General features: G+C 43.4%; 1 protein-coding gene across 4 annotated transcripts in view; it reads right to left on the bottom strand.

Annotated features, from left to right (window-relative positions):
- Positions 1-18056, bottom strand: part of LOC127004147 (adenylyl cyclase 78C-like) — a 211890-nt gene that overhangs the window by 35245 nt on the left and 158589 nt on the right. For all 4 annotated transcript variants that reach the window (XM_050871580.1, XM_050871581.1, XM_050871582.1 and 1 more), the window contains exons 10-11: positions 6477-6556; positions 4839-4988 (exon numbers count right to left, since the gene is read on the bottom strand). In XM_050871580.1, the coding sequence (XP_050727537.1) occupies positions 4839-4988; positions 6477-6556 (230 nt within the window). The remainder of the gene's footprint in view (positions 1-4838; positions 4989-6476; positions 6557-18056) is intronic.

Genomic DNA, 18056 nt, shown 5'->3' with positions numbered 1-18056 from the left:
ACAAGTTCGGTAAAAGACGTAACGTTTCTTTTTTTTAAGACTCATAAATAAGTAAAGTGGAGGAAGGGAGGGAGAGAGAGAGAGGGAGGCAGGAAGGGAAGGAAGCAAGGTGGGAGGGAAGGAGAGAGGGAGGAGGGAATGAATTAGCAAATGTGGAGGAAGGGGAAAGAAAGGGAGGGAGGGAGGGAAGAAAGCAAGGGGGGAGGGAAGGAGAGAGGGAGGAGAGAATGAATTGCAAAGGTGGAGGGAGGGGGGAAGAAAGGGAGGGAGGGAGAGAAGAAATGAAAAAGAAAAAAATTGTGAGAAGGGAGGAACAGAAAGAAGTAGGAAAGGTGGAGGGAGAGAGGAAGAGAGGGAGCAAGGAAGGGAAGGAAGAAAAAGAGAGGGGAAATAATTGAACGGAAGGAGGAAGGGAAAACAATAGAAAAGTTTGAGGGAGAGAGGAAGAGAAGAAGGAAATGAGAAAGAGAAGAATTGAGGGAAAGGAGGAAGGAAAAAAAAAGGTAGAGAATCAGAGGAAGAGAGGGTGCGAGGGAGGGAAGGACGAAACGAGGGAAGGAGAAAGGAAAGGAAAGGAAAGGAAAAGAAATAAAGGAAGGATTAGGGAGGGAAGGAAGGAAAGAAGAAAGGTAGAGATTGAGTTTTGTGCGAAATGAGGCAGAGAAAGCATTAATTGTTGAGAGAGAGAGAGAGAGAGAGAGAGAGAGAGAGAGAGAGAGAGAGAGAGAGAGAGAGAGAGAGAGAGAGAGAGAGAGAGAGAGAGAGAGCATATTAAGGGCATTAAGGTTATATTTACATGCTAACGTTCCCTCCCTCCTCCCTAACCCTTTCCTTTCCTCCCATTCCCTCCCTATTCTCCCTTTGCTTCCCTTCCTCTACCTCATTTATCTCCCTCCTTCCTTCCTTATGCATTCATCCCACGTGACCTCTCCAACCTTTTTCTTTCTTTCTACTTTCTTTTCTATCTCCCTTCTACCCTCCCTGCCTTTCTTTCTCCCTTCTTTCCTTCCCTCTCTCATTCCCTTTCGCTCTCCCTCTCTTCCTCACTTCCCCCCTCCCTTTCCTGCTCTTTTCCTCCCTTATTGGTTCCCCCTTACCATTCCTGCCTTTTTCTCCCTTTCTTCCTTCCTCTCACCCTCCCTGATCTTTTTCCTCCCTTATCCCCTTTCTTCCATCCTCCCTTACCTTACCCCCCCTGCCTTTCTTCCTCCCTTATTCCCTTCCTTCCTTCCTTCCATCCTCCCTGTGTTTTTCCTTCCCTTCTTACCGTCCCCTGCTACCTCCCTGTCTCTCTTCCTCCCTTATTCCCTTTCCGCCACCCACCTCCCTTTCTTCCTCTCTTCCTCCCTTTCCCTTTGGCTTTCTTTCTACCTTACTTCCTCTCCAATTCCCTTTCCCCATTCCTCCACTACTCCCTTACCCCCCACCCTCTCTCTTCCTCCTCCCTTCTCTCTCTTCACCCTTCCCCCCTCCCTCCTTTAAATTAGGTGCCGTGGTGGAAGGCTTTCGCTGACGTCATCAAATCCTTCACGCACAGGCCAAAATATATAGGACCCGATTCTCCATTCTGGCCTAGGAGACTTTATTTTTAATCGACTTCCCATTGTTGTATTAATAGAAGGGGAGTTTGTGGGGGCAGCTCAGTGTGATGGGGAGGAATACTGCCATACGTTTTCCGATTTGCAAGTCTTTATATTCTTCTTTTTTACGTTTTTCTTCTTCTTTTGTCATCACTAGCTTGTTGGTTTAATATATGAGGGTGTTTTTTTAATGTCTGAGTGTGTTTGTGAGAGTATTGTAGGTCTATGTAATTTTTTTATGTGTTTCTTATATTATCATCACAAGCTTGTTTGTGTAGTATATGTTTGTGTGTGGGGTTGAGTGTTTTTTTGTGTGTGAATGTCAGAGTGCTTTTGTGTGTATTGGTGTTGTTGTTGTTGGTGGTGGAGGTGAAGGTTATGTCGATGGTGGTGACAAAGCTAATACCAATAATGAAGATAATGATGATGAAAATAAACGAGAAAGGAAGCCTGCCTGATACGGTCGTGAGGACATACTGGGACTAATAATATCTAGAGAAGGATTAGGAGGATGAGGATGAGGAATAGAATAAGGTGAGATAGATAGATAGATAGATAGAGAGAGAGAGAGAGAGAGAGAGAGAGAGAGAGAGAGAGAGAGAGAGAGAGAGAGAGAGAGAGAGAGAGAGAGAGAGAGAGAGGGGGGGGCACAAAACAGCTAAAAATACAATTCGGTCAAGGTGAATCATGCATTATTTTGAAGAAAACAACAAAAACAAAACAAAAATAAAACTCTCACCTTCAAATTGCATGTGAGGTAGGGGAGAGAAAGGTCAGGTGCAGGGGTAATGACCTAACCTGACCTGACCTGACCTAACTTGACCTACCTGCCCTGCGCCCAACCAGTCCATTAACCTGTTTCAATCTGCATCTTTATTAATACTCCTTTCTCTTTCGTTTTTTTTATTTCCTTTTTTACTTTAACGCTTGCATGCTAAGAAAGACACTGTAGAAGACATGATCGAGACAAATGGAATTGAACGAAAATTTGAGAGAGAGAGAGAGAGAGAGAGATTTCACTGATTCTAACACACTTGATTGTAATATTCTCTCTCTCTCTCTCTCTCTCTCTCTCTCTCTCTCTCTCCCATCTCTAACTTCTCTCTCTTCCTCCTCCTCCTCTTCCTTATCGCCCATCTCCCCTTCAGCTCCTTCTATTCCTGTCTCAAGTTCTTGCGTCATAGAAGAGGAGGAGGAAGAGAAGGAGGAGGAGGAGAAGGAGGAGAAAGGAAGGGCAGAGAAAAGGGGATTTGTAATGCTAAAACTCGCACAGAAAGGGGAAGAGAGAGAAGGAGAGGGGAGGAAAAAAGGGGAGAAGGGGAGAAAGACGGAAGTGATGGGAGAGTGAAATACTGAGGGTGGGAGTTTATTTTTACTCCTTATTATTATTCTTTTTATATAACTCCTTTGGCTATTGTTAGAAGCAGTGTGTTATGTGTTGTTTTTCATCATGTGTTGCAGACGTCTTGTGTTGCGTGAGATTGTGCAGTGTTATTAAGTGTAAAGTGTTTCTCTCTCTCTCTCTCTCTCTCTCTCTCTCTCTCTCTCTCATACTCGTCTTTCTGAATAAAGTCTTTGTTTTTTTGTCTTAATTTACTTAACTTCACGATTTCTCTTCAATTATTTCATCATTACTTGCCTCCAATTTGTGTCTGATTTCGCTTTCTTAATTCTTTCTTTATCCTCCTCTTATTCCTCCTCCTCCTACTCCTTCCTCTCTTCCAGGAAGGAATGGTAAGGAAAAAAGGAAAGATATACGAGACAAAGGAGAAAGAGAGAGAAAGATGAGGGCATTAATATATAGGAAGACCAAAAAAGGGGAACACATATATACAGAAAAGAAAAACAAGAGAAATGAAGCGAATATAACCATTAGGAATAAGGGAATGGATAATCAAACTAATATAATCGAATGAGAGATGACAGAAAGCAGGAATACGAATAAAAGAAAAAAAGAGGAAAGGGAAGAAAAAGGAAGCGAATATAACCATTAGCAATAAGGGAATGGATAATCAAACTAATATAATCGAATGAGAGATGACAGAAAGCAGGAATACGAATAAAAGAAAAAAAAAGGAAAGGGAAGAAAAAGGATGCGAATATAAACATTAGGAACAGAGGAAATGGATAAAAGAAATGATAGATGAAAAAGAATAACCAACGAAACACACACACACACACACACAAAACAAAAACACAGCCAGAAAAAAAGGAAAGATAAAGAGTCAGATAAGAGACCAAGGAAACAGACGAGAAGAAAAGGAGAACCAGGACGAGGGAAAAGATCAGACAGAGGAGATCGGTATTTTCAGACGCTGCTGCCTTTCACATCAACCATTTCTTAAGTCCAAAAAGGAGCTTAATCGGGTTCTAATGGGCGTTTGTATAGGTTCATGGTACAGAGGAAGAGCCAAACTACCACCAGGGTCATAAAAGTACCGCTAGAAATGCCCAAAACTCCTACGAAAGCCTTGTTTGATATGTGTGATTGGGGGTCGAAATGCTGAAGAAAACGGCCCAGAGAGAGAGAGAGAGAGAGAGGGAGAGAAGGAGGAGGAAAGAGAGGCAGGAGGAGGAGTGGTCTTGAGTACATGGGTCAGAGAGATAGGAGGCGGCGAGCTGACCCAATAGAGAAGTTATCTGCCACGGTGACGAGAGGAATACTAAGAGCCTCATCTACATAACGGAGGAGGAGGATGAGGATGATGATGATGAGGAGGAGGAAAGGAGGAGAAAGTACAAAGAATGCTATAGCGATAAGAATGAGGGTAAATGGTATAAAAGAAGAATAATTGAATATGAAATGGAAGAATAAAATAAATAAATAGTCAGAACAAATAAATCTACAACACAATATTACAAACACCGAGAAGATAAAAAAAGTAAGAAAATGACGTGGGGGAAAGAAAACAAACAAAAACAAAATAAGGAAGACGCTCTCGCTTTTTTCTATGATTCGCTCTCTCTTTTTTCTATCATTCCTTCTAATTTTCATGTCTCGTTTCTCTTTTATAATTATCTTCATGCTTTGTTTTTTTTTTATTATTCCTTCTAATTTACATGTCTCGTTTCTCTTTTATCATTATCTTCATGCTCTTCATTATCATTTTATTATTTTTATCTATTCATTATCGTTTGTTATTATTATCATCATCAACGTAAAACAACAAACATACACACACACAAAAAAAAAACCCTCTCCCCCTCTTTCCCTCTCCCTTCCCCTCCCCCTTCCCCGTAACACCTGTGGCCGCTCACCTGTGTTCTCTGGCGCACAAGCTTGATGGCGCGTATCATGTGTAGGCCCATCTCCACCGTGCACTGGGCGTGGTCCTCGCGCGCCTCGGGCAGACCAGACACACAGTAGTAGCAGTCTCCCAGCAGCTTGATCCGCAGGCAGTGGTTCTCCTGTAGGGGCGGGGAGGTGGGTGAGCGTGGGAGAGGAGAAGAAGGGAAAGATGGATGGAAGGAAGGGAGGCTGGGTTGAATTTAAGAAGGTAAGTGAAGGGAAGGAAAATATATATGGAAAAGGTAAAGAAAATGGAAGACAGGAGGAGAATGGATGACAGGGAGGAAAGGTATATTTGAGAAGTAAAGGAGATGAAAGGAATGGAAGGGTAAAAGTGAAGAAAGTGGGTGAAGAGAAGGAAAGGGCAAAGGAAATGGAGGAAAGGAGAAGAATGAATGACAGGGAAGCAGGGTAAATTTGAGAAGGAAAGTGGAAGAATGGGAAAGGATGGATGAAAGGAATGGAAGGGTAAAGCTGTAGAAAGTGGAGGAAAGGAGGAGGATGGGTGGAGGGGAAGTAGGAAGAATTATATAGGAAAGGAAAAGAAAATGGGAACACTGATATTAAGGAAAGCAAAGGGAAGGGATGCATATACAAGGGGAAAGGCAAGAGATATTGAGGGGAAAGGAAGGGAGTGTAAATATTTGGGTGACAAGTGTGACTGGCTGACTGACTGAAGGGTTGACTAAAAGTGGCTGGCTGATTGGCTGTCATGATTACCAACAGACTGACAGCGTGATTGACTGATCGACTGACTGCTTGGCCGGCTGACCCACTGATTGGCTGCTTGACTGACAGGTTAATTATGTTTCTTTTTTGTAAGGTATTTGTTCTTTTTCCTTCTAAAGTTTAAATTTTTTTGTACGACTTCAACCCATTTCAAGAGAGGAGAGTGTGAAGACAGCCTTGACACAAAATCTGATTACTCTGTTTTGGCATCTATGTTATTTTTTGGGGATCAGTGTCTTGCGTTCACTTCTTTCATAACTTAATTTTGCACTTAGTTTGCCTCCTGTACCTCATGAAAGAAACATATACAAGGAAATATTCAGGAGCAAACTACACACTATGCATCATTCTTATCTCCAACATCGTCTTGCACTGAGGGTCTACAAACATACACACACACACAAAAAAAAAAAAAAAAATGATGGATGTACTGAGACCAACACAACAAACAAACAAACAAAAAACATACAAAACACATACAGAGAGAAAGACAGACAGACGCCTCATATAAACAACTTCCCTCTCCCACACTTACGTAATGAGAGATATATCGAGACAGACCAACCAAAAGCAGACAAACAGACACACATACGCTTCCTTTCCCCCTCCTTCCCAACCCACTACACACTTAACCCTTTACTCAATACAAACAGACACATTATATACTCTATACTCAGGCACCGACACGCTCTACACTTGAAGCTAAACAAGCACACACTCTATACTTTACTCTAATGAACAGACACACAAGACACTTCCCTCCCTTTCCCCCTTCTCCCTAACAATCACTTCACTCCATACTCACGCTGGCAAGACGGTCGAACAAACACACAGACACATCCCCCTCACTTCTCCACACCCTCACACCCAATACTCACGCTGGCTAGACGGTCGAATCGGGCGAAGAGGTCGTTCAGGACTCTCACAAGCTCCTGGGCACTGCAGCGGCTGGCCAGGGCTGTGGGGCGGGAGAGGAGAGGCTGTTAGATGCTGTGAATTGGGATAGGAAGATGTGACGATGATTGGTTGCTGTGGGTGGTGGTTGTGGGATGCTGTGTTGCTGTGAAGAATAATTGGCTGCTGTGGGGTGTGATAGTGAGGCTGTATTGCTGTGGACTGGGTTGGGAGGATGAGTGGTTGATAGGAGGTGGTTGTGATGCTGTGTTGATGTGGGAGGGACTATGGGAGTGCTGCATTGCTACTACTATTTTTTTTTCAGCAAAGGAAGGAGCTGAAGGGTAAGGAAAGGACAGCAAATAAAAAAAGGAGCCCGCTAATCGCTGCTCCCTCGAAAAAAAGAGAGAAAAAAAAATAAAGTGGTCAGAGGTGTCAATTTCGGAAGGAGAGGTGTTTTGATACATCTACTTGCTACCACTACTACTACTACTACTACTACTACTACTACTACTACTGCTACTACTACTACTACTATTACAACAACCCCACCACCAGCATTGTCCTTCCCCTCTTCCTAATTTTTCCCCATCGAGGCTCCTCCCCCTAAGACAATGAGGCCGCTGCTGTGCTGGCCCTCCCGAAGCCCTTCCCGCTACTCATCAGGGTGCCGCTTTGAGGTACGGCTCCCCCCCTCCCCTCCTTGGCGGCTTTGTGTGGGCGGTGGTGGCGCTGGTGTTGTGACGCTGGTGGTGGTGGTAGTAGTGGTGGAAGAGGTGGTGGTGGTGGTGGTCACAGACTCCGTCCAATCAAGATAAGTGGTGAACTCTCTCTTCCTCTCATTTTCTCTCTCTCTCTCTCTCTCTCTCTCTCTCTCTCTCCAGGCTATCGTGTTCCCGAGGGCGTGGCAGCAACAAAATCTATCCCTCTCGCTCTATCCACTCGCTTCTGTTTCTTCTTCGCCACGCTTTACGAAGAAACTCTCTCTCTCTCTCTCTCTCTCTCTCTCTCTCTCCGATTACACTTAACTTTCCTCCGATATTGGTTCGTGTCTTCCCGTTTCAAGGGCAGATTTTTATGAAACGAGACACGCTACGCAATAAACAAACAAAAAATAAATATGTACTCCAAGCAAATCGATCGTATATGCATTATGATTTCAGCCGTTGATTCTTTTATATTATTTTCTTACAAGATGCCGTTCCTAATACCCCTAATCAGTCATAGCAACGATGAAAGCAAATTTAGCGAAACACAATGCATTTTTTTTAGTATGGGATGCATTGGAGCAGGAATATAATAACTCACTTCAATGTGCATATCTTTTTCTTCTTTTTCGTTAACGTCTGCAATTTCGAAACACAAAAATATATACCTTACTCAATTACACTCTTACTTAATTTACTTACTAATTTACACTCAGCAACATCTAAACCCGTATACAGTGCTTCATTATTTCCCTAAAGCAATGTTATCGACATTCCCTTACACAAGATCAAAGTAAAACAACACACACACACACACACACACACACACACACACACACACACACACACACACCTACAGGCCGTCAGGTTTCCATTAAGCAGCTAATTTATAGTTGTAATTGATGTGTCCGGCTGAGCGATGTCAAGCCGTCTTGGTCTTAACCTGTCAGTTCGGGCGGACAGACCATAAAACTTGACTAATTGGCCGCCGTGACTCTCCTCGATATTCATTAACGTGGGGGAGGTGAGGTGGGAGGAACGAAGGGGAGGTAAAGTGGGAGGCAGGGTGAGAGAGTTGAAGCGTTATGAGGGAGATAAAGTAGAAGGTTTAGGATTGAAAGGGAAGGTGGGAGGTACGAAGGGAGAGGTAAGGTGGGAGGAACGAGGGGTAGGCAAAGTGGGAGGCAGGGTGGGAGAGTCGAAGCGTTATGAGGGAGATAGAGTAGAAGGTTTAGGATTGAAAGGGAAGGTGGGAGGTACGAAGGGAAAGGTAAGGTGGGAGGAACGAGGGGTAGGCAAAGTGGAAGGCGGGGTGGGAGAGTTGAAGCGTTATGAGGGAGATAAAGTAGAAGGTTTAGGATTGAAAGGGAAGGTGGGAGGTACGAAGGGAAAGGTAAGGTGGGAGGAACGAGGGGTAGGCAAAGTGGGAGGCGGGGTGGGAGAGTTGAAGCGTTATGAGGGAGATAGAGTAGAAGGTTTAGGATTGAAAGGGAAGGTGGGAGGTACGAAGGGAAAGGTAAGGTGGGAGGAACGAGGGGTAGGCAAAATGGGAGGCGGGGTGGGAGAGTCGAAGCGTTATGAGGGAGATAAAGTAGAAGCTGACATTTCATATGCACCCTTGCCTTCTTGCCATCTAGTGATTTTCATGGCCCCATCATCTCCTCTCTGACGACAATATAAGATTAATTACAATAACATTTTCCTTTTGGTTGTCATAAAAAAAAGGAAATCTTGGGATATTTCATAGAGGAGGAGGAGGAGGAGGAGAAGACAAAAATAATTAAAACACTAAGATAATTGGTAAGATAAGAATAATAAATAAAAGAAGTATATAAATAAAAGACGCGAATAAATATAAATAATAAAACTAAGTGACATTATGGAAACAATAATAATAATAAAAAGTAATAATAATAATAATAATAATAATAATAATAATAATAGTAATAATAATAATAAGAATAATAAGAATAAGAAGACGAAAATAAAAAAGAAAAAAATACAAAAATATGAAAAACAAAACAAAAAAACACTTACGCAACAAAGAGGAAGAAATGAAGGAGTCAACGAAAGAGGACAAAGAAGGAAGGCAATAAGGGAAAGAGGAAGGAAAACATGGAAAGGAGGAGAAAGAAGAAAAGGCGAAGGGGAGAAGCGAAAAATAAAACAGAAGACGAAGAAGTAATAAAGTTAAGATGCGAAAGGGAGATAGTAGAAGGGAAGCAAAGGCATACGGGAGAAAGGGATGAGAAAGGAAAAACAAGAGGAAGAAGGGAAAGGGAAAGACAATGATAAAGAGGAAGGAGTGAAAGAGACAACGAAAGAGGACAAAGAGGAAAGGCAATAAGGAAAGGAGGAAGGAATACAAGGAAAGGAGGAGAAAGAAGAAAAGGCGAAGGGGAGAAGCGAAAAATAAAACAAGACGAAGAAGCAATAAAGTTAAGACGCGAAAGGGAGATAGAAGAGAAGGGAGGAAGAAGGAGAGGGGAAGGGAAGGAACAGGAAGACTATATACACACGAAGAGAGAGAAAAAAAAAGGAGAGGAGGAAGGGGATGAAGAGAAGGGAAATGAAGGTGGAGAAATGGAAACTGAGTGTGTATATACAGCAAGAGAGAGGGTCATGTGGTGTGTGCGTGTGCGTGTGTGTGTGTGTGTGTGTGTGTGTGTGTGTGTGTGTGTAAACAGGGGAGAGTAAGTGAGGCCAGAAGGGAGGAGGAAAATGAGTCAATTGATATATTACGTAGCATGATAGAGAAAGAGAAAAAGATAGATAGATAGATAGATAGAGAGAGAGAGAGAGAGAGAGAGAGAGAGAGAGAGAGAGAGAGAGAGAGAGAGAGAATAGGAATTAAGAGGAAGGAGAGCGCTGGAATAAAAACAGAAGAAATTATCACTAAAAACAACAGGAAACGAAACCGAAGCAGCAAAGTTAACAGCGAGGAAACGTGATTAAATTGTACGTTGGAGGGAAGATGAGGAGGAGGAGGAGGAGGAGGAGGAGGAGGAGAAGAACCATAGAAATACATAACTGGGGCATAATGGAAAAAAAAAAAATAAAGATATAAAAAACACAATAAAAGAAAACGAAAGGAAGACAGGGATAAGAAACAATGATAAGCAGGAAGGGGAAGGAAATGGAGAGAGTAACGAAGAAAAAATAAAGGAAGGAAACGGAGATAGAAAAGGATAAAAAAATAAAGGAGGAAACGAGAGAGGAACCAAGAACAACATAAAGGAAGGAAACGGAGAGAAGAACGAAGAAAAAAATAAATAAAGAAGAAAACGGAGAGAGGAACGAAAAACAAAATAAAAGAAGGAAGGAAACGGAGAGAAAAACGGAGAGAAAAAAATAAAGAAGGAAGGAAACGGAGGAAAGAGAGGATGAAAAAGAACGAAGCAGGGAGGAGGGACGGAGAGAGGAAAGGAAAAAAAAGAGGCGATAATATCAAGATTAATATCGTTTTATACAGGAGTGAAAAAATACATCAAAGGGAGAGGCGGAAGAAAGGTTTGTGGGGAGAGAGGGAGGGGGGGCGGGAAGGGGGATGGAGGGTGGAAGGGGGGGTTAGGGGTGGTGGAGAGAGGGGGGTATAGAGGGGGGGTATAAGCAAGCAATCAAGGTGAAACGGAACATTCTATATATCTTGACTTGGTGGACGAAAATGGGCATCTCTTAAGAGTGTGTGTGTGTGTGTGTGTGTGTGTGTGTAAAACGTTCGCACCGAAAAAAAAGAAAAGAAAAAGAAACAGACTTCCACACAAAAAAATATGCTCCCTCCTGTGTGCGCGCGTGTGTGTGTGTGTGTGTGTGTGTGTGTGTGTGTGTGTGTGTTCCTCTATTTTTACCTACATATTTGCCTTCTTCTTCAATGAATTTCCCCCATTAAGTCATTTTTCCACGATTTCCAGATAATTGGCTACCTTAATTTTTCATCATAGACACACATTTCGGTATAATTCCCTTTGTTTTTCGAGGTTTGAGAGGTATAAAATTTACCTTCACATTTCTCCCTATATCAAAAGCCGAATGAGACTGACTTTTTTTCTTTTCGATTTCCCCAAAAGTAGGAAACACGAAGGAAGGAAGGAAGGAGGGAAAGGAAATATTGAAAGCGAAAAGAGAGAGAGAGAGAGAGAGAGAGAGAGAGAGAGAGAGAGAGAGAGAGAGAGAGAGAGAAGTGGAAGATGAGGCGGACGAGGAAGAGAGAAAGAGAAGAAGGTGATGACGTGAAGTGCAGTTTGCTTACTAAGTGACGATATTCCTCACCCAACTCCTTTTCCTCATCCATCTGCCTCATCATCAAGACGCCTCTCCACCCGAAATTGACCTCTCTTTTGGCTACTCTATACTTTTATCTGTTATAGGAACGGCGAGCAGAGGGCTTTTTTTTTTGTACTCTTTTTGTTGCCCTTGAAAAAAAAAAAAAAACCCTGTCTTCGTGTTGACCTTTCTCTCCGTTAAGTTCCTTTATACGCATCTCTCTACATTCCTTTAGCAAACTCACTGCCTCCCCATTTGCCAGACTTCTTATTTACCTGCCTTTCCCTCTCCTTTCCACTTACTTCCCTTTCCTTCCCTTCCTTCTTCCCTTTCTCCTCAAGTTTCCCTCCTTCCCTTCCTTCCTACCTTTCCCTTCTTTCTTCTTCTTCCATCCCATTATATGCACACGCTCCTGCACCTCTCTACCTGTCTCATCGCCTGTTTACCTGTCCTCGTCCTCCTTACGTACCTGATTCACCTGCCGTCCCCTCCATCATGGCGCGGGTCACAAAAACACGCCACACAAACACCGAAGCCAATAATCGCCGAGTGAGGTGAATTGAGAGGGGGGGAAAGGGGAGGGAGGGAGGAAGGGTGTGAGGAAGGAAGGGGCAGGAGGATGGAAGAGGTGGGAGGAGCGCGGGAAGGTTAGAGGGCAGGAGAGAATGAAGGGAACGTGGAGGGAAAAGAAACAGAGGTGAGGGATGGAAAAAAACGAAAGGAAAGGAAAGGAAGGAAGGAAGGGAAAGGGATAAATTTGTGTAAGAAGTGAAAAGGGGAAAGATGAGGAGGAAGAAAGGAGGAAGTGGTTGGAAGGGAGATGTGAAAGGTGGGGAGGAAGGAAAAGGAAAAAGATGGGGACGAAGAGAAGGAGGGATAGGTGAGAAGGAAAGAAAGGGGCGACAAGTGGAAGAGGAAGTGGACGAGGAGGAGAGACAGGGAAGAAATAGACGGGTTACAAGATGGGAAGGAAGGGAATGAGGTTGAGAGGAAGAAAAAGGGGATAAATGGAAGAGGAAGTGGACCAGGAGGAAAGGGAAGGAGGTAAGAGTTGGAAGGAAGGAGGGAAAGAAGGAGGAAGAAGAAAGAAGAGAATAAAAAAAAAACACAAGATGGGAAGGAAGGAAATGAGGTTGAGAGGAAGAAGAGGGGAATGAGTGGAAGAGAAAGTGAATGAGGAGGAGAGAAAGAAAAGGACAAAATAGTTGGAAGGAAAGAGGGATGGATAGAGGAGAAAGAAAAGGGAGAATAAAAATCCTCACAAAAAAAACACGAAGGCTGAAGGACAAACGTTCACTCGACTCAACAACATAAGCACATCATGGAAAACGTTCGCACCGGAAAATAAAAGAAAATGAAAAAAAAAAAGACTTCCACACAAAAAATATGCTCCCTCATGTGTGTGTGTGTGTGTGTGTGTGTGTGTGTGTGTGTGTGTGTGTGTGTGTGCGTGTCCTGGATCTGACTGGTGTGTTTTGCTCCTGACTGAAACTCGTCCACTGGAAAAAAAAAAAACTTCCACACACTTCATATTAAAAAAAAGGTCGTGAAAAAACACTAACTTATAAAAGGTCAATATTGAAAAAGAAGAAAAAAAGAGAGCTGCTGCGGCTGATGGACACGAAAACACACACACACACACACACACACGGGAAATGATATATAACGTGGGAGTGCTGACAGGTGCGCGCGCTTATTATATTGTGTGACCTTCCGCCCCGCCGCTTGAAGATGAGGAACGAAAATGTTGAAGCGAAAAGGATGAATTAGAGAGTGAAAATGTTCCTGCTAATTGTGTGGCGGAGGAGGAGGAGGAGAGGAGGAGGACAAGCAAGGGAAGTGAAGAAATGGCAGGAGAAGAGGGATGGGTAGAAAAGGGAAGGGAAGGGAAAGAAAAGAAAGGAGAGAAAGAGAAGAAGGAGGAGGAGGACAATCAAGGGAAGGGAAGAAATATCAAGAGAAGAGAACTGGAGGGAAGGGATGGGTAGGAAAGGGAAGGAAAGGGAAAGAAAAGGAAAGAGAGGAAGAGAAGAAGAAGAAGGAGGACAAGCAAGGGGAAGGGAAGAAATGGCAAGAGAAGAGAATTGAAGGGAAGGGATGGGTAGAAAAGGGAAGGGAAGGGAAAGGAAGGGACAATACAAAAAGAAGATAAATTGGTGGGGAAAGACGATATAGCGAAGGGAAGAGAATGGAGAGGAAGGGAAGGGAAAATATGGGAATAGCAAAATGGGTAGGGAAGGTAAAGGAAATAAAAGAAAAGGAAAAGAGAAGAGTGATAATGCAGAAGAAGATGGAAAATTTGGTGGTGAAGGACGATAGAGCGAAGGCAAGTGAAGGGAAGGGAAAATAAAGGAAATAAGAGGAAAGGAAAGGAAGCAAGTGACAATATTAAAAAGAAGGATAATTTGCTGGAGAAAGAGGGGAAAGTAAAGAGAATGGAAGGTAAGGAAAGGTGAGGTAAGGCAAGGGAAGAAGGGGAAAGGGAAGGGAATACGGAAAGGAAAGAGAGTTACATTACAAACAGACAAGGAAAAGGGGAATGAGTGATAGCTGAGAAAGGAGACTGAGGGAAGGAAGGAATTAAGTGAAAGGAAAGGAAGAACTAAAGGAAGGAGTAGGGAAAGATGGAAAGATAACGAGTGTGTAGGAGGAAGGAAGCACTACATGAAACACACACACACACACACACACACACACACACACGCACACACACACAAGTAAAAGTTAATTGAATTCCCCCTCCCAAAATAATAAGGGTGAAAAGCCTAATTAGTAGTTTATTCCACCCCCAATAACGGTAAAAGCAGTAAAATAAGACAATTAAAGTAAAACCTCAAGAAAATTCATAATGCCAAAAAATGCGCGATGAAAAAAAAAAAAAAAAAAAAAAAAACAGTAGAAACCAGTAAGAAAAAGAATATAAAAAAAGCACAAGAAAAACATAAATAGGTAAATCATAACAACAAAAAAAAAAGGTGGACATAAAAGTATAACGATTTTTTTGCATAATTTTTTGTTGTCAGTGAACAAGAAGTAAAAAAAAAGATAAAAAAGTCATTGAATCTATAGAATAAACAAAAACACGAGGTAAAAAAAAAAAAAAAAAAAATACATACAGATAAAACAGAAATATATAAAAAACAACACCCTCGTGGTGGCATGATTCACCCACAAACAGGTGCCCTAAAACACACGGAAAAAGTGATGGAAAAGATACACAACACTCGGTTCAAAAATTCCCTCCTCCTCTTCCTCCCCCCTTCAACACCCCTCATAACAGCTGGCGCATGGGGGCGTGGCGGCGGCGCGGCGGGCATTTTAGCACTCGCCGGGGATCAGTTTCCTCGGCTTCCGTCTCTTTTGTTCGCATTGGTCCGGCTTTTTAACGAGGCTTCCGGTGTGGCTCTCCCGGTTTTTCATTCATTATTTTTCTCGTTTTCATGAGAATACTAACAATACTACTACTACTACTACTACTACTACTACTACTACTACTACTAAATGACAACGAGATTAACAACGAAGCTAACCCGGCCGTCAGGAAAACCATAAACCACTTCGGGTCGGCCGTCGAGGGCAACGTCGCGTTGTTATGAGCCGCCAGCTATCACGGGTCACGCCGCGCACCTGCTTCCATCCCGCACGGGTGATAATATAAGCTCAGGTAGACGGGCAGGATGCGGCGCTGCTCCCTCGGCCGCCGATGGGAGTCCGTCAGTATGTTGGTTGATAGCCTATTATTATTTTCTCTTTTACGTTAAGTTCTCAGCCTTGTGTCGGTATACTCTTCATGTGATTGTTCAGGGCAGAATATTGTTTGATAGACCATTATTTTCTCTACCTCTTCTCCTCTATTACTTTCTTCCACTTTCTCTTCAATTCTCATTTTATTTTTTTCCCATTATGTGTAAGTGTAATTAGTCTAGGCATTATGGTTAAGTGTAATAGTCTAGGCATTTTTTCCCATTATGTTGAAGTGCAATTAGTCTAGACATGTCTGGGAATGGTCCTTAACGTAATTGGTCTAGGTACGCTCAAAACGTCTATACTATTTACGGAGTTTATGTTCCCAGCTTAAATTTGAGGTCTTTGCTATATTATCTCTAGATCATGAATGCTGTTTTTTTTTTCGCATCAGGAAATACTTTAAACAATAACAAAATGATTCCAGCGTTTTGTGATGAACCCGAGGATGGTATTAGCGTGACGACGAAACAAAAAGCTCCCGAAAAAAAGGGAAGAAAAAGAAGAAAAAAGAAGAAAAATAAAACAATGAAGAAAAAGATGAAGAAATGAAGAAAAATAATAACAAAAACATGTTAATGATGATAAAGAGCCGAAACAACTTCGGAAAAAAAAGGAAGATAAATGACTGATAATGAAGAAGAAAAAAGACAAAGAGGAAATGAAGAAAAATAAGACAATGATATTAATGATGAAGAATGAGAAGAACAGGAAAAAAAAACACAAGAAAGGAAAAAATGAGATAACGAGCGTCCCACAAATGAGCAACCAACCCTCAAGCCTCCCCAGACACCACCTCGCGGGAAAAACCTCAACTAGACGACTTCAGGGACATCTTCAGCCTCAGCCGCGCGCCGCTCGCCCGCCTAAGAGCTTTTATTATGCGAATTTTGTTTACGATGCTCTTACAAGTAAACAGAGAGAGAGAGAGAGAGAGAGAGAGAGAGAGAGAGAGAGAGAGAGAGAGAGAGAGAAATATGTGGGTGATAAAAAAAATAAAGCGGAAATGAGAGGAATTTTGTTGTTTGAGTGTGCTGTTTCCTTTTCTCGCGCCAGGCTGTGTGTGTGTGTGTGTGTGTGTGTGTGTGTGTGTGTGTGTGTGTGTGTGTGTGTGTGTGTGTGTGTGTGTGTGTGTGTGTGTGTTCTTTTTTCAAGTGTGCGTTTGTTTGTTTGTTTGCGGCGTAAATGAAAAAAAAAAATAATAATTTGAAGGTGATTATTTCTCCCCCTCACCGAGTGCTAAAGAGCATTAAAAAGAACAAAAGCAAAATATATAAAACAAAGGAAAAAACACAGCAACTCCTACGCGTCTACCATTACCAGAAGTTCGCAGTTGCATTATTAACTCATTTTTACGGGTTCACTATATTACGAGCCATAAAAATAAACCCTCCGCCATATAGTTTCGTTCCCTCATAATTCTGGCTCAAATAAGTTCCAGGAGAGACGAGTTACCCCTCCCTAGACCACCCCTGCTCCTCCTCCTCCTCCTCTTTGAACCATAGGAATCTCGCGTCCCCAGTCTTGCAAAATTACTGGAGTTCGGTTCTCATTTCGGGCTAAGCTTCTGATCCTTCCCCTCGCTACGGCGCTCCCCTCCCCTTTGTTTGCTCCGTGATCATTCCCCGCCCTCCCGACCCCCTGCCTCTTACCACCTGGGCCATACCTACCCTATCGACCCCTTGCTGCCGCCTCCTCTCCTGCATCTACCCACCGTGTCCCTATCTACCCTATCGACCCCCTGCTGCTTCCTCCCCTGTTCCTCGTACCCTTCCTATAAACCCCTGCATCTTACCATCGTGGCCCTTCCTACCCTATCGACCCCCTGCTGCTTCCTCCCTTGTTTCTTGTATCCTTCCTATGAACTCCTGCATCTTACTATATCGTGACCCTATCTACCCTATCGACCCCCTGCTGCTTCCTCCCCTGTTCCTCGTATCCTTCCTATGAACCCCTGCATCTTACTGCCGCAGCTCCTTAGCCTCGCCTATTTCTCTGTTTTTCATATTCTTCCTCTACACCCCTTCATCTTACCCCCGGGGCCTTTCCTATTCTGCCGTGCCCCCTGCCTCTTCCCCTGCCCTTCATATCCTGCTTCTACACCCTTGCACCGTATCCTAAATGCCCTGTATCCTTCACCTATCCTGTTATCCCTTGTATCCTCATTTGACTCCTCTTCCTCCCACTACACCCCCAAATCCTTACCCCCAAGAATCCTACGTCTCCCTTCTCCCTTAAGCTATATCTACGTCCTCTATCCCTTCCCTCCTGCCTCCTTCACCCATCCTACCGTATCCCCTGCCACCTCATCGGACCCTCACTCTCTCCCTCTACATCCCCAGACCCATAAGGATCCTCTCTCTCTCTCTCTCTCCTTCAATTAAGTTCATCTACGTCTCCTATCACGCCCGTTGCCGCTTCCCATCCTTCATCCCCGCCCTCCGTCGCCCCCTTCCTCGCCCCTTTCCTTGATGCCCCTCCGCCGCCCCTTCCTCTCCTCTCCTCCTCTCTTCCTCGACCTTTCATTGACGGTATCGAGTCGTGTCCGGTAGCCGTCATCAGCAGAAGTGGCGGTGAGGTGAGTCGGGGCGTTTCCTGCTCCCCCTGCTGTGATCTACTTTCTAATTCCCTTCCTCTTTTACGTCTTACAGCGTCATCTTTTCCCTTCTTCTTCTGGTTTTCCCTTCATGGTCGCCTCTCCTTCCTTCCCTTCTCACCTCCAGCTTTGTCACCCTCTTTCCCTCTCTTCTACTGTTTTTTCCTCTTCTCTATTCTCTCGTTCTTCACCCCTCCTCTGTTGTTCTACTTTCTTCTTCCCTTGGCATTTACCTCAACCTACATTTTCCATCC

This window comes from Eriocheir sinensis, chromosome 27, assembly GCF_024679095.1.
Source record: "Eriocheir sinensis breed Jianghai 21 chromosome 27, ASM2467909v1, whole genome shotgun sequence".
NCBI lineage: Eukaryota > Metazoa > Arthropoda > Malacostraca > Decapoda > Varunidae > Eriocheir > Eriocheir sinensis.
Note: the sequence above shows the minus strand (reverse complement) of the source record. Positions and strands in the feature narration are given on the sequence as shown.